This window comes from Sinocyclocheilus anshuiensis, unplaced genomic scaffold (genome assembly GCF_001515605.1).
Source record: "Sinocyclocheilus anshuiensis isolate Anshui unplaced genomic scaffold, SAMN03320099.WGS_v1.1 scaffold883, whole genome shotgun sequence".
NCBI lineage: Eukaryota > Metazoa > Chordata > Actinopteri > Cypriniformes > Cyprinidae > Sinocyclocheilus > Sinocyclocheilus anshuiensis.
Genome location: NW_015547678.1, coordinates 285204 through 298581, shown reverse-complemented (window position 1 = coordinate 298581; position 13378 = coordinate 285204). Strand labels below are relative to the sequence as shown.

The 13378-nt window shown below is 36.4% G+C and overlaps 1 protein-coding gene across 1 annotated transcript in view; it reads left to right on the top strand.

Moving 5' to 3' along the window:
• LOC107703055 (kelch-like protein 17) overlaps positions 1-6756 on the top strand; it is a 15932-nt gene extending 9176 nt beyond the window's left edge. Inside the window, exons 5-12 of the mRNA XM_016505546.1 lie at positions 2414-2530; positions 2714-2927; positions 3007-3151; positions 3791-3958; positions 4169-4257; positions 4385-4458; positions 4565-4746; positions 5488-6756. Of these exons, the coding sequence (XP_016361032.1) occupies positions 2414-2530; positions 2714-2927; positions 3007-3151; positions 3791-3958; positions 4169-4257; positions 4385-4458; positions 4565-4746; positions 5488-5716 (1218 nt within the window). The 3' untranslated portion in view covers positions 5717-6756. The remainder of the gene's footprint in view (positions 1-2413; positions 2531-2713; positions 2928-3006; positions 3152-3790; positions 3959-4168; positions 4258-4384; positions 4459-4564; positions 4747-5487) is intronic.
• The last annotated feature ends 6622 nt before the right edge of the window (positions 6757-13378 follow it).

Here is a 13378-nt window from a genome sequence, read left to right as displayed (position 1 = left end):
GATATACCAGAAGGGAGGCTAGCCTCCCCTGCGAGGTTTCTTTTCTCAACACTCCTCAGCGCTGAAAGTGAACACTCGATGGTGATTGGCTAATTTGTTTTACCAACGGAGGCACGAGAGCTCAGCTCTCCCCCGGCCTCCCCCTCCCCTTCTCTATCATTAGCGGTTGTAATTACATCAGCAGATTCGGCACATTCGCGATAGAAAAGCCGCGCTTTCCAACTTCATTAACATGTTATGGTATTATAGCTGTGAAATTACAAACAAAAAATACACATTCTGAGACATGAACTGAAATGAATTGTGAATTGTATTAACATTAAATCGTCCTCCTCCCATTTTCACCTCAAAATTTTGGGGAAGCTGTGCCTCCCCTGCCTCCCCCGACGAGCCGCCACTGTACACAGGAACATGGCTGTAAAAGCAGAGAGATGTTTTTGGCCCCAGATAATATAGATATAGCATCTATCAGCAGGAGCTAACTGGACAATGCTAATCAGCCAAACTTTGACCTCTTCTTCGACTCGCAAAAGCTAAAATGTCTGAATTGCCCCACGGTGACACTGATATAAGTGCTCTCTGCGTCAGCACCTTCAATACAGTGTCAATCATCCGCTCAAATACACGGCGAAAACAGCACGTCAGTGAGACGCTGAGACAGCGAATCAGCAGAAAGCAGCTCCTGCTCTCATACGACACTAATTTCATCAGCCCTAATCCGCTCTCTTCGCAGAAAAGCATCTTTTGAATAAATGGAGTGCTGCTGGTATTAGTATCTCTGTGCTTTGAAAGGTTGCGTGATTTTATGAAATGTTTAGACACTGATTGGAGCAAACCATTAGGAAGAGGTTGCTGATGACATAGACCACCGTTCTCTCTCTCTCTGATTCTCTCTCACTCTTAACAGCTGTTGCAGGCTAGAGGCTCCCATTGGCCCCGTATTTAACTCAGAAGACCTGGGAAATGCTTGTAGCCATGTTAACTGTGGCTTCTGCCCCAAATAAACAAACAGTCTGTGACTGTAGTGCTTTTGCAAGTGTAGATTAGATGATAGTGTAATGGTAAGCTAAAGTCTTATATCACAACACAAAGAAAAGAAAGCTAATGTGTGCAATTTTTGCATCACTAACAGCAGCAGATGAAATTGGAAAAACAGTGATAACTGTTTCCCAAACACTTTTATCAGCCTTTCCTCCCCCACCTCCCCGTCTGCCATTGTTTAATCTAAACACTCACTCAGCACTATTGGTTAACCCAGAAGTTGACATGTTAGCGTAAAGTAAACACAAGCAAACGCAGCAATGTTTTGAAAAGAAGTCTTACTATAACTAGGCAGTTTTTTTTGCACTATATACTGTATATATTAGTGCTGTCAAACGATTAATCGCATCCAAAATGAAAGTTTTAATTTATATAATATATGTGTGTATACTGTGTATATTTATGTATATATAAATACACACACATTTCCACACATTTCAAATATTTCCATGTATATATTTATATTAATATAATTGATATTATATATAAATATTTTTATAAACATAACATATTTTTCTTAAATATATACATGCATGTGTGTGTGTATTTATATATAAATAATAAATATACACAGTACACACACATATATTATGTAAACAAAAACATTTATTTTGGATTAATCGTTTGACAGCACTAATATATATATATAGAGAGAGAATTTTATTTTTTTTTTTTTCAAATAAATGATAAAAGCTGTTATTTGGAACTTTTATTCATCAACGAATACTGAAACAATTGTCATGTTTTCCACAAAAATATTAAGCAGCTCAACTGTTTTTAACATTAATAACAAGAAGAAATGTTACTGTACATTTTGAGCACCAATCAGCGTTTTTGAAGGATCATGTGACACTGAAGACTGGAATAATGGCTGCTGATAATTTGCATTACAGGAGATTTTAAAAATCTTGCCGACCACAAAGAACTGAATGGTAGTGTGTGTATATGTATTTACAAAATGTATATATTTTAAATTTATTTTTTTATGATTACACAAACCTTTTTAATTTATGTGCAATAACATAAAGGTTCCAATGATTTTTAAAATATTTAAATTGTCTACTGAATAGAGAATTGGTGAAATTATACATATATATATAGTCAGTGTTGATCAATGTAATATTGACTTTAAACAAGCTCTTTTTCAAACAGAGATCTGTTTTTTGACATTCTGTGCAGAACACGATGCGCTCAGACTCAAACTGAGCACATCTGTCCTGTACAATATATTACATAAGATGTTTAAATGCTCGTCATTCAGATTAAAACAGCAATTTGTCTTTTAGTTATGCAAACACTTTAGTCCAACTGAAACCATACCACTCCTTTAGTTTTAAGATCGGTTATGAACCCTTTCTTGTGATTTCTGCAGGTGCTGGATCTGATTTCTAGTGATAACCTGAATGTCCCATCAGAGGAGGAGGTGTACAGGGCTGTGCTGAGCTGGGTCAAGCATGACATCGATGGGCGGAGGCAACATGTGCCCCGGGTGGGTATGATTCCTCTCGTCAAACTGCGCTTTTAGCAACATCACAGTAAATCACAGGATTAATGCTTATAAAGGATTAAGTCTCTGCAAATCGATACTCGTTTCTCTATTCCCTCCCTTTGCTTTCTTTAATCCTTTTTACACACACGTCTTACCTCTCACTCTTTCCATCCATGTCTTCAGCTGATGAAGTGTGTGCGTCTGCCCCTGCTGACACGAGACTTCCTGATGAGTAATGTGGATACGGAGCTGCTGGTGCGTCATCACTCCGAGTGCAAAGACCTGCTGATCGAGGCACTGAAGTATCACTTGATGCCCGAGCAGAGGGGTGTTCTCAGTAACAGCCGCACCCGACCGCGCCGCTGCGAGGGAGCCAGTCCGGTGCTCTTTGCTGTAGGTCTGTAAATCAGGACAAGAGCACATAAAACACATGCACATATGTCAGTGGGTTGATTTAAATGCTAAATGTCTTTCAGGTGGGGGCAGTCTTTTTGCCATTCATGGAGACTGTGAGGCCTATGACACTAGGACAGACCGCTGGCACATGGTTGCATCCATGTCGACGCGGCGGGCACGAGTCGGAGTGGCTGCTATTGGAAACAAGCTCTACGCTGTGGGAGGGTACGCAGACCCAAAAGCCTCATCTTTGTCGGAGAATCAACTGTTTTTTCCTTTTATAACGGCAAACTAAAGTGGTAGAGACACTTGTATTGTGGACCTTTTAAGTTTTGAGGCATCAATGTGTGTGTCTCTCCTGCTTTAGCATAAAAATGGTCAAACTGGGCATTTACCAGTTTTTTTTCTTACGTGGCAGAAATGGGCTTCCATAGAAGTTGAACAGTCTTTAACTTGATACAGCATCTTTAAAATGCAGCACCCATAATTTATTTTATTTATTTAATAAATATAGATAAAGTAGAATTAAAATAGAATAGAAAGTGCTATCATAATGCACAATGCTGAAAAAAAACAGCAAGATGCAACACCGCAGCCAAGGCCACACATCCAGATTTGATTTATTACATTACAAAAAGAACAGAATGTTCAGAAAGCCACATTATTTTCTTAAGATTACCTTTGCTGAAGCAATCAAGAAGTTACCTAAGATTAGTTAGGAAATGTGTCAGCTGTTGACTAATGAATTTCTGTGAATGATGACGGTCTTGTCTTTACTTGCATAATAAAGATGCAATATATACAAAAACACATGTGAAAGATCTATTGTTCATCTTTGTCTCTCTTTTGCTTTCCCCAAACCAGGTATGATGGCACTTCTGATTTGGCTACTGTAGAGTCGTATGACCCTGTAACTAATGTGTGGCAACCTGAGGTGTCTATGGGAACGAGGAGGAGCTGTTTAGGTGTGGCAGTCCTGCATGGGCTGCTGTATGCAGCAGGAGGATACGATGGTGCTTCTTGTCTCAACAGGTATACTATCTAGACAAACAGATGTGAAAAGTAATAATAAAGTTATAAAAAGCATTAAATGTAAATCTAAAATGTCTGTTAAATTAAATATAATTTAATAATAAAAAGTATCTCAAATATATTTGTATATATTAAAAATAAAAGTTTTTAATATTCTTTTTTTTTTTTTAATCTTTTGACAAGTCTCTCTCTCTTTGATTTTGTCTGCAGTGCGGAGAGGTATGACCCTCTGACCAGTACCTGGACTTCCATCGCTGCCATGAGCACCAGGAGGAGATACGTTAGAGTGGCCACATTAGGTAGAAATATGTAATACTAATGTACTAATAAATGTAAAGAGCAAATGTAAAAGCACTTCCTCTGTATCTTAAGCAGTTTGAAATTGAACAGCAAACATGAACCTGTTTCTCCTATTTCTTCTATTAGATGGCAATTTGTACGCGGTCGGTGGGTATGACAGCTCCTCACACTTAGCAACGGTAGAAAAGTACGACCCTCAGGTAGGTGACACATGTCTCTCTGACATGTTGAAAACATCTCCGGGGTGTGTTTTATGTTTTCTCTCCATGGTTAAGTAAATGACGAAGGATGTTTTTTTATTTTTAGAATAATGTCTGGACTGCCATTGCCAACATGCTGAGCAGGAGGAGCAGCGCAGGAGTTGCTGTATTGGAGGGCATGCTTTATGTTGCAGGGGGCAATGATGGTACCAGCTGCCTAAATTCAGTGGAACGATATAATCCGAAAACCAACACCTGGGAGGGAGTGGCCCCAATGAACATCCGCAGGTTTGACAGTGATCTTCAAGCATTTGTTTAAAGGGATAGTTCACCCAAAAATGAGAATTCTGTCATTAATTACTCACCCTCATGTAATTCCAAACCCATAAGACCATTCATCTTCGGAACACTAGATATTTTTGATGAAATCCAAGAGCTTTCTGACCTTGCATAGACAGCAATGCAACTACCACGTTCAAGGCCCAGAAAGGTACTAAGGACATCATTAAAATAGTCCATGTGACATCAGTGGTTCAACCGTAATGTTATGAAGCTACGAGAATAATTTTTGTGTGCAAAGAAAACAAAAATAATGACTTCAATTTCTTCTACTCTGTGTCACAGACATGTGTCAAGGTACTGTCGTGAACAAGCTTAGAAGACTGACACAGAAGAGAAGAAATTGTTGAATTGGCAAAAAGTATTCTCGTAGCTTCATAACATTACGGTTGAACCACTGATGTCACATGGACTATTTTAACGAAGTCCTTACTGCCTTTCTGGGCCTTGAATGTGTTAGTTGCGTTGTTGTCTGCAGGGACAGAAAGCTCTTGAATTTCATCAAAAATACCTTCATTTGTGTTCCGTAGATGAACGAAGGTCTTAAAGGTTTGCAATGACATGAGGGTGAGTAATTAATGACAGAATTTTCATTTTTGGGTTAACCAACCCGTTAAAGGAAGAAACTACCCTTTTAAGTGCAAAAAATCATTCGGTTCCTAATGGACCATCTCTTCTCTTGATCTTCAGGAGCACCCATGACCTGGTCGCTATGGATGGCTGGCTATATGCGGTTGGAGGCAATGATGGCAGCTCTAGTCTCAATTCCATAGAAAAGTACAACCCTCGTAGCAACAAATGGGTGGCGGCGTCGTGTATGTTCACGCGCCGTAGCAGCGTGGGAGTCGCTGTTCTGGAGCTCCTCAACTTTCCTCCTCCGTCCTCTCCCACTCTTTCCGTCTCCTCCACCAGTCTTTGACAAAGGGTAAAGACCCGGCTTAGCTCCAGCGGCCTGCCCTGTGTGGCCAAGAGGCGCAACTGCTCGGTTTGAGCATCAGACGAGGAGTGTTTCGTGGGCCACAGTGCCCTCCTTCTGCCTGGAGGAACACTGCAGCATTCTGCAGATCATGAGGGTAAAAAAAAAAGGATGAAAAGAAAAAACACACACTCTAAGCCTCCACAACTCTCACCCTATAAACCCCAGTGCTTGAAAGTGCAAAATAATGTTGCTCTGCCATTTTGAGGTCACTTTGTGTATGATGTATATCTAAATGTATATTTATGTTTATGATTTTTTTTTTAAATATTAAGAAATAATATATTAAACAAAACAAAAAAGAATGAAAAACTTTAGGAATGTAGCTCTTGACGGGTTCTGCCACGCATGTTTACAGAAATTTCGTCCTGGCAGAAAATAATATTGTAGTGCTGCTGTGCCACACTAGGTGGTAGTAATGTGCAGTGCTGCCCTGTCTCACCACAGATGCGCATGGACATTTAGAAGCAGAAAATTCACACAAAACGGTGGATGGATTCTACACTACGTACACCTGAGTGTGTCAGATCATGTTGACAACATAATATATGTTTCACTTATTTTCCTATTTATTTATTAAATGTAATATAAAAACATATGACACTATTTCAGAGATGTTTCAAGGACCACCTCTGACTTAAGAGGGGAAATATAGTTTTAACGTTCTAATGGACATACTTACTACGTACATGTCATAGAAGCACTGGTGTTTGGTATGAAATGTGAGATTTAGGAAGAACAGGTATTTAGTGTTTTATCTAACGGACATGTTTGGTTTGTTTTCTACAGTCATGTATTTCAAGCCTTACAAAAGTACAAACTTTACTAATATGACACGTCTATATCACTAAGCAGGAGAAATGTCTTTTTAATGAAGACCATAGCCATACCTAAAACTAGCTGTGACATTGATTAAAGCTGCACTTTCTCATTTCTCATGTTTTCGAAAGGGTGAAAGGTGCTCAGAACCAATTCTGATTCAACGGGTAATCGGTAACACTGACACTTTAATATCAAGCCCTTCAATGTGAGTAACTCTGCTATTATAAGCTCCTATATGTTGTATGTCACATTTATTTGGATTTTGCCACAAGTCTTTAGTTAGTAAACCATGTCATTGTGTATTGCATTTTCAAAACTTTGTTTATTTGCCAGGGCTGTCAGATTTGACAACTTGATATAGATAGTATGTGTTGTGTTGTGATGTCATTGGTAACGGCCACTACCAATGCATATTACCTCAGATGGGTAGATGAGTGAACGGTGAGTAATTAGTGATTTATCTGATGAGAGCACAGATCACCCCAAAACAACGGATAGTTCCCCCAAAATATGGTTGTTACAAACATGTATGACGTTCTTTATTAGGTAGAACACAAAGGAATATATTTAGAAGAATTGTCTGTACAATTTTAAGTAGATGGGAATAAAGACAGTTGTATGAGAAAAGAGCAGCTTGGACATTCTGCTAAATATCTTATTTTTTTAAGAGAAAAATAGGTTTTGAAATGACATAAGGCTGAGTAAATGATTTTCATTTTTGGGGAACTATACCTTTAAGTCAGTCCTGCTCTCTGCCATTTTACATCGGTTTTAAAATGTAGCATAGTATTATACGATTTCAAAACTTCTGAGAAGTTAGGATTTTGTTTCCTTTTTTAAAGGACTTTGTTAATTCAGAGAAACTTGTTTAAGGGCAGTATAAGTTTGTGTCTAGGGAGATCAGAGTGCTGTGTATGTGTGTTTCTGTAGAGGTGAAGCATCCTGCACTTTGACCATACATGCATAACGCCACAGGACCACAACCCCACAGAAAGGAATTACAGTATATGTATATAACCAAATATCCTGAAACTTTGTGCAATGTCAATGTAACTGTGGCTTTCTTTTTGGATTGTAATGTTGTCGAATGTGTTATTTATATTGTGCCGGTTATGTTTTGCTATATTTAAGAACAAACATGATTTTTTTGCACTACTGTCAAATGGAGCAATATACTGCTGTATAAAATCAAAACACTACTGTAAATGAAATAAAGCTGTTTTCAGGTGGAATTTGAGTTTAATCTCATTTGAACAATTATTTTGACACGTTAATAAAGAAATAGTTCACCCAAAAATAAAGATTATGTTGCCCTCATGCCATTCCAAACCTGTATGACTGACTTTCTTCCGCAGAACACAAAGAGGATATTTTAAAGAATGTTGGTTTTTGTGCCTATTGACAAAAGAAAAACCAAAAACACAGACATTTCTCAAAATATCATCTTTCATGTTCCACAGGAGAAAACAAATAAATAATAATACAAGTTTGAAACAAAAGTGAGTAAATTATGATATAATTTTCATTTTTGAACAAACTAATATCAGAAGAAGGTGCTACTGGGTTTATGTATTAGCATTTGTGCAAGTTACATGTTAAAAAACTTCACATAATGGCGCAAAGAGTTAAAAGAATAAAATTCTGTCATTGTTTACTCACCCTCATGTGTTATAAAACCTGAATGACTTACTTCAGTAGAAAATAAAAGGATTCATTCCAGAATATTCAAGCTGCTTACAATGAAAGTGAATGGTGACCAAAGCTGTCAAGCAAGATTTTATTTTATTTTATTTAAAACCTCAGTTTGTTCTCACAAATGGTTTCAGGAGTGCATGAGTTGTATGGAGTAGTTTAATGTTGCTTAATGTCTGGACTGGGCACCATCCACTTACTGTATGGAAAAGAGCAGCTTGGACATTCTGCTAAACATCTCTTTAGCTTAAACACCATAAAGACGACGAGGGTGAGTAAATAATGACAGAATTGAATTACTAGGTGATCTGTCCCTTTAATAAACAAAATGATTTTTGGATTAAGAGCAAGACCCTCCAAAGCTGAGCCCATTAGAGTTTTGCTTTCTGACTGATGTAAGCAAACAGCTGAGCACTCTCGCTTTACCCACCGTGACCTCAGCTTCACGGCACGAACACCTGTGCTGTACGCTTACGCACATGTAGAGACACATTTGGGCAGTACATCTGATATGATGTACGTTAGCGTTTGCTTTAAGGAAAAGATTCATTTCAGGACTGCAGTATTGTCCTCTGTTATTTTAGCATCTGTGTTTGTGTATTCCGCTCATAGCCGTCTGTTGTTAGGCAGCTCTGTTAATGAGGGTAGGGGGCTGGGGGCTCTGTTGCAAGCCACTGCGCATGTCCCGAGCCCTGGAGCGCACTGATATGAGGGACCATGATGAGTTTACAGCCTGGAAAAGCAGCTGCAGGCATAGCTGTACAGCAGAGGAGACGCTAACACGGCCCCAGTGTCTGTCCAGCGGCTATATACCCAGTCACCGTAAACCAACCTCTGCTAGCTTTTTGTATCATATTAGATACACACTATATAAGAATTTGTACTTTTTAATTTTCATTACCATTCAAAAGTTAGGGGTAAGGTTGTTGTTTTTTCCCCTAAGAAATGAATACTTTATTCAGCAAGGATGCATTAAATTGATGAAATATTCTCAAATATTCGCTTTCTATTCATCAAAGAATCCTGAAAAAATGTATCATGGTTTCCACAAAAATTTTAAGTTGTTTTCAACACTGATAATGATAAGAAATGTTATTTTAGCAGCAAATCAGCATAATGGAATAATTTCTGAAGGATCATGTGACACTAAACTAAAGGCTGGAGTAATGGCTGTTGAAAATACAGCTTTGCCGTCAAAGCTATTTAAAAACAGTTATTTTAAATTGTAATAGTATTACTGTTTTACTGTATTTCTGTGCAAATAAATGCATGGTGAGCTTAAGTATGATAATTATTACAGATTTTATATTCATTTATGATGTGAAATGTTATGATGTTTATTTTTTTTTAAAGACATCGCTTATTCTCACCCAGGTGTTTTTTATTTGATCAAAAATACAGCAAAACAGTAATATTGTAAAATTGTATTGAATTTTAAAACTTTTTTTTTAATTAAAACTCTTTTGCATTTTAATATTTTATTCCTGTGATGGCAGGCAGCCTTTACTCCAATCTTCAGTGTCACATGATCCTCCAGAAATCATTCTAATATGCTGATTTGGTAAAAAAAAAAAAATATAATAATAATAATAATAAAATGTAAAAAAAATTATCAATATTGAAAACAACTGTGCTGCTTAATACTGATTTTTTTTTAATGTAATTCATTGTTTTTTATTTTCAATAGCATAAACGACAGGTTTAGTATAACTGAATAATTTTCAGGATTCTTTGATAAACAGAAAGTTCAAAATAACATTCATTCATTTATCTGTTCTAAACTTAATGTCTTTACTGTCACTTTTGAGCAATGTAATGTAAGGTGTCCCTGTTGAAAAATCGCACGGCCCCCAAACCTTTGAATGGTATATAAAGTACTACGTTGTCTTCCCTAGAATTATGACATTATATTTAAAGACAAACGTTGTTGGATATTGAGCAATCCTTCAAAAATCGATTCAGCACCTGCATGTATTCCAGGGAACAAGGAAGGATTTGGTTTCTCATAGTTCTACTTTCTCCATTTTCTCCACTGAATTCTGTGTCAGCAAAAAAAAAAAAACATTATAGCACATTTGACATTCTCAGCATCATCTTTATCACTAATTTCTGTTGAACATGTTACAAAACAAAATCACAAAGGCATTTTAGCAAAAAAAAAAAAAAAACTCTTTCACCTGTTTGATGTGGCCCTTCAAAGCCTTGTTTATTCCTCCTCTTACACCCTGCTTTTTTGTACTGTGAGAGCTCTGACACCCATGGTTCTCTCTTGCACACGTGGTCCATTGAAAACAGCCAGAGGTGTGAAGTTAGCACCTCTAACGCACCCAGCAAGTCTGAAAAAACATTGCAGAGGGACTTCCCAGACAGGGTCGTGCCGATAGCCTTGCTCAATGCACAGTGTGTGAGATTTTGTCTGAAGGATTCATGACTTTGATAGTACATTGCGAACTAAAGTCAGTCTTATCACGATGTTTGAGATCATTTTTCCTGTAAACTTATTTTAAAACATCTTTATTTCAAATAGCGGTCTACTTGTATTTATGTAATAGATACTGTCATAGTATTAGGTGTGTAATACGCAGGTCAAAGTGTGGTCAAAATGAATATTAGGGATATGAATCATAAGTAAATGGTGACTGAGAATTACATATATTTCCTCCATTTGTTTGAAGATATAATCCACACACAGGCTAAGCATTTAACCCCATATAGGATCCAAACAGAAAAGGAAGCACTGATTGTTTTCAATAAGATCGGAAGAAAAGCTATTCACATAAAATGTTGTGGGCAGTCAGACACACTGTTGTGTTTGGCTTGGTTTTCCACTTCCTTCCACATCCGTCTTTTCTCCTTTGTGACAACTTTCAAAAACACGGGCCTAATGTAAACCTTCTGTTTTTATGGATTATATAAATTCACAATAGTATGCTGTTACTAGACAATGATTATTCTACATACAGAACATTAGTGTAAGCAAATTGTTTAGTTATATTATCATAATTATAGTAGTTCATCATAGTATACAACTACTATTGAACCTTATAATGCCATAAAAATAAGAAAACTTATGTATACTAAAATCCAAAAGGGGTTTATTTTGTCAAAGGTTTGAGGGCTTTTTTAAATGTTGTTGAAAATCTGCATTTATTTAAACAAAAATACAGTAAAAATTATATTGTTAAATATTTTAACAATTTAAAATAACTTCTTTTAATATATTTTTTGAAACATTATCCTTCAGAAATCATTCTAAAATGCTATATTAAAAATATTTATTTTTATTTATCAGTGTTGTGCTGCTTAATATTTTTGTAGAAACTGATATTTGTGGTAACAACGTAAAAAAAATTGTGCATTAAATTAATGCACCCTTGCTGAATATAAGTATTTATTTCTTTAAAAAATTCTCACTGAGTGACCCCTGACAAATAATGTGCAAAAAAACCTCCAAATATAATTTAAATGAATAAATAAAATAATAATAATAAATATAAAATATATTTGTAAATGTGCTAATTAAATATTAAGCAATATAAAAGGTAATCGTGTTCGTTAATGTTATTAATGAAAATGATTTTAGGTGTAAGATCTTAGAAATATAGGGGGTCTCTAAGTTGACTGAGAGTCAGAATGGAGGGATTTGTAAAGGTTGAAAATCCCGGATCCAACCCTTCCCTAACATCTGACCTGTATTCTAAAAAGCAACTGAAACGCAAATGAGCAGACAGAAACTCATATGACTGGAAGTGAGATTTTCCCAGACTATGTCAGATGTTTCCCTGTTTTTTCTTACACTGTAATTTCCTTTAGGAGACTCCGAGCTTGATACAGAGTGAGCACCTCATGACTCATAGTGTAGATCTGCAGTGTTCAGACCGAGAACGGCAGAATGATACATCATCTCTGTTTTTCCATGACAGCTCTATGAAAGAGCTCTTTCAAGAATATATTTCTTTTATCACCCACTGCCTTCACCATATTTATTATTTTAAAAAACAGAGGACCTTCGTGAGTTAATAAAACAGAGGAATGCTATCCTCAGATTTGTGCCATGATTTGTTTTTTATTACTCCGAACTTCAGCTAGTATTAGTCTGAACCACGGAACTTCTCAGTAAGCTATAAACAATGGCATAGTATCTGATAAGAGTATAAACGTGCTGTAGCTGTTTAATATAGTGAATTGAGGAATGCTTGAGATGGAATGTGTCAGTTTAGAGCCTCCGGCATGGCCTCACTTACATTTCCTAGTTCAGCTGGTTTGAATCAGCAACCACCCACACTAGAACAATAACCTCTAAAATGTCATTTCTGAGGGTTTGTTTGAAAATATGCTGTGGGAATGAAACCATAAATGGCAAGAGCTGAAATGCTTACATGGAGTTTACGTACACATACATTTACACGTCATTAGAAGAACCATTCAAAGAATGCATTCAAACACAGAATGCCTCATGCAATAGCTAATCATCATTAAGACACAGAACTTGTAATTCCATTTGTTTTAATGTAATATTCTTGAGGCAATCTGCATGTCTGACAGCTGGAAGATATCAGGGATACAAACCCTCACCAGGATGGGATTATTCACTTGTGCTTCCTTGGTTGCATACAGGGAGTGTTGCACTTTTAATTTGATTAGATCATATCTCACACATTTGCAAACACGCAGAGACCATACAGTCACGAGCGCCATGTTCACAGCAAGTACAGACGAGTGTAATGTGATTACCTGCTTAGAAATATAGATCCTAAAATTATCAAATTTTTGTAGATTTACTTTTATATAGTTGATTTTGTAATGTTAGAAAGTTTTTTATTTGTAATTATATTTTTGCCATGAATGTAGCTTTTGATGGTGATATAGCATTTTAAAAATATGAATGAATGAAAGAATGAATGAATGAATGAAACAAGCCAGTAACCTCCATTATCAACAAAACTAAAAAAGTAAATAACAACAAAACAATACTGTTATAAAAAAGTTGTGAAAATGGTAATATATTTTACACACACACAAACACACACACATATACATTATATATATATATATATATATATATATATATATATATATTAGTGCTGTCAA